Here is a 1,841-nt window from a genome sequence, read left to right on the forward strand (position 1 = left end):
AGGCATCTTGCTCGAAAATGCTTTTCACACAAAGCACACTTTTACCAGGGTAGGTATCTTTACAGTAGTAGTTTAGGGAAACAGTGACCTCTGTAATGCAGTGAGCCTGATGGACTTCACAGAGGTCTCAGGTTTGGGCTTAATGCAAACAGTTTTAAGACCCAGAGGTATTAGTTTGTTAGCATTTACTCCTCTTCGGCATCACTTGGACTGAAATATATGACTTGAGTGACATCAGAATGGTTCAAATGGCAAATGCTATAAAATGAGGCCCATGATTGTGTAGTGTGAAACGCCATTTTCCTTTAAGTTAGTTGATTTTAGTTAAGAATACTGTTTCTGCATCTTTTCTCACAGAGGTACATTTTAATGGAAGATCACGCTTTTTTATACACAACAGTACAAATACCTGACTCTTTTATACATCACATTTGATTTCCCCCTGTATTTTTGAGAACCATATACCGCACACATACTCAGATGATACATTGCACAACGTTGCATAGAAAGTATTTTCTAAGTGACTATGTATTCAAAACTTTTGTGTGCATTACATTCTGTTAGGTGTTTTTTCTCCAACATCCCTAACTCTGAAAATGAAAATATCTAATAAATTAGTTTTATAAATACATTAAATATAAAACATCATTTATAAAAAGGATTTTGTCTTAGTTTGTATGTGATACGTACGAGAACATTGTGTCAATAGTTGCCACAAGATAATACTGCAGTAGTACTTGTGTATCCTGTTTGTAAAGGAAACAAATGTGGTATCCTTGATCCTGTGCTCAAGTAAAACTATTTTTATGTGCATTTAAATTAATCAGGACATATGTGCACAAAATCACTTTCACAGATCAAAAACTTGTTTTTATTGTCATTCAACCTCTGAACTGGCATGGTTTATATTCCTGAAAGCCCAGTTTAACTAGCTGGGAAAATCTTGCATGGAAGAACAAGTGAAAATTGGAATCCATTTGTAGCTATTTATATTGCTATGGGGTTGTTTTATAATCAGTTGCTTATATTTGATACAGATTTTTCTCTTTATTATTGATGTAGTAGTAATTAAGTGACCTGCGAGCCCTTCTGGTACAGAGAAAAGTCCATTTGGATGCTTTAGTTACTATGCAATAGTTATAAAATACATATTCAGGAAAATGTTCCATGTCATTTCTATGTGGGTGAAATCTTCCCTTCAAAATGTGCAAACGCTAATTGTGAGGGAGAAGTGGAGAGTGGTTTTCCAAAACAAGTCGCTCTTCTTGCAGCCTGGTTATTTCAGTAAAGTAATTATGACGTTATCATCCCTTCCTTGCCATAACATTTCTCCCTCAAAGTCCACAAGGCCGTGTTTCCTGGCTCTCATGAGAATCCCAACCACCTTATCCGAAATACGAACGTATCTCTCGAAGAGCTCCCCAAAAGTGACTTGGATCTTGCCATCGGGCCGTGGCCTAGCCATCGACTCAATGATGAAGCACATGTCTCTCATCTCCCGGTGGATGTGGGCCTCGGCTCTCTTGGCTCTTTCAGCAGTTTTGGTTCCTTCCTTGGGACGGCCGTAGCCTTCGTCTCCTTTGTGCAGGCGCGTGGACATGGCCAGCTGGTGGTCGAAGTCCTCGCTGAAGGGGTTCAGCTTCTGCGTTGTGATGTGCTGGTCGGCCCACTCTTGCCACCTGTCCTTCAGGCTGTGGACGGGGCTGTATTTCCTGTGCGCTCTGGTGCGCGCTTCGTCGCTAAACCTGCTTGCGCTGCAAGAAACAAAAAGGGCACCTGAGCTTTGCATCCCGTAATCTAACTGCACAGTTCCACCACTTCTCTCTTGCGTTACCTTGGTC

The 1,841-nt window shown here is 40.6% G+C and overlaps 1 protein-coding gene across 1 annotated transcript; it reads right to left on the reverse strand.

Moving 5' to 3' along the window:
- Positions 1 to 1,276: 1,276 nt before the first annotated feature.
- On the reverse strand, positions 1,277 to 1,789 carry LOC104505419 (actin-binding Rho-activating protein-like). The gene has a single exon (XM_010160056.1). It carries the CDS (start codon positions 1,787 to 1,789, stop codon positions 1,277 to 1,279), a length of 513 nt encoding a protein of 170 aa, XP_010158358.1.
- Between the last annotated feature and the right edge of the window lie 52 nt (positions 1,790 to 1,841).

This window comes from Eurypyga helias, unplaced genomic scaffold (assembly GCF_000690775.1).
Source record: "Eurypyga helias isolate BGI_N326 unplaced genomic scaffold, ASM69077v1 C15870701, whole genome shotgun sequence".
In the NCBI taxonomy this organism is placed as follows: domain Eukaryota; kingdom Metazoa; phylum Chordata; class Aves; order Eurypygiformes; family Eurypygidae; genus Eurypyga; species Eurypyga helias.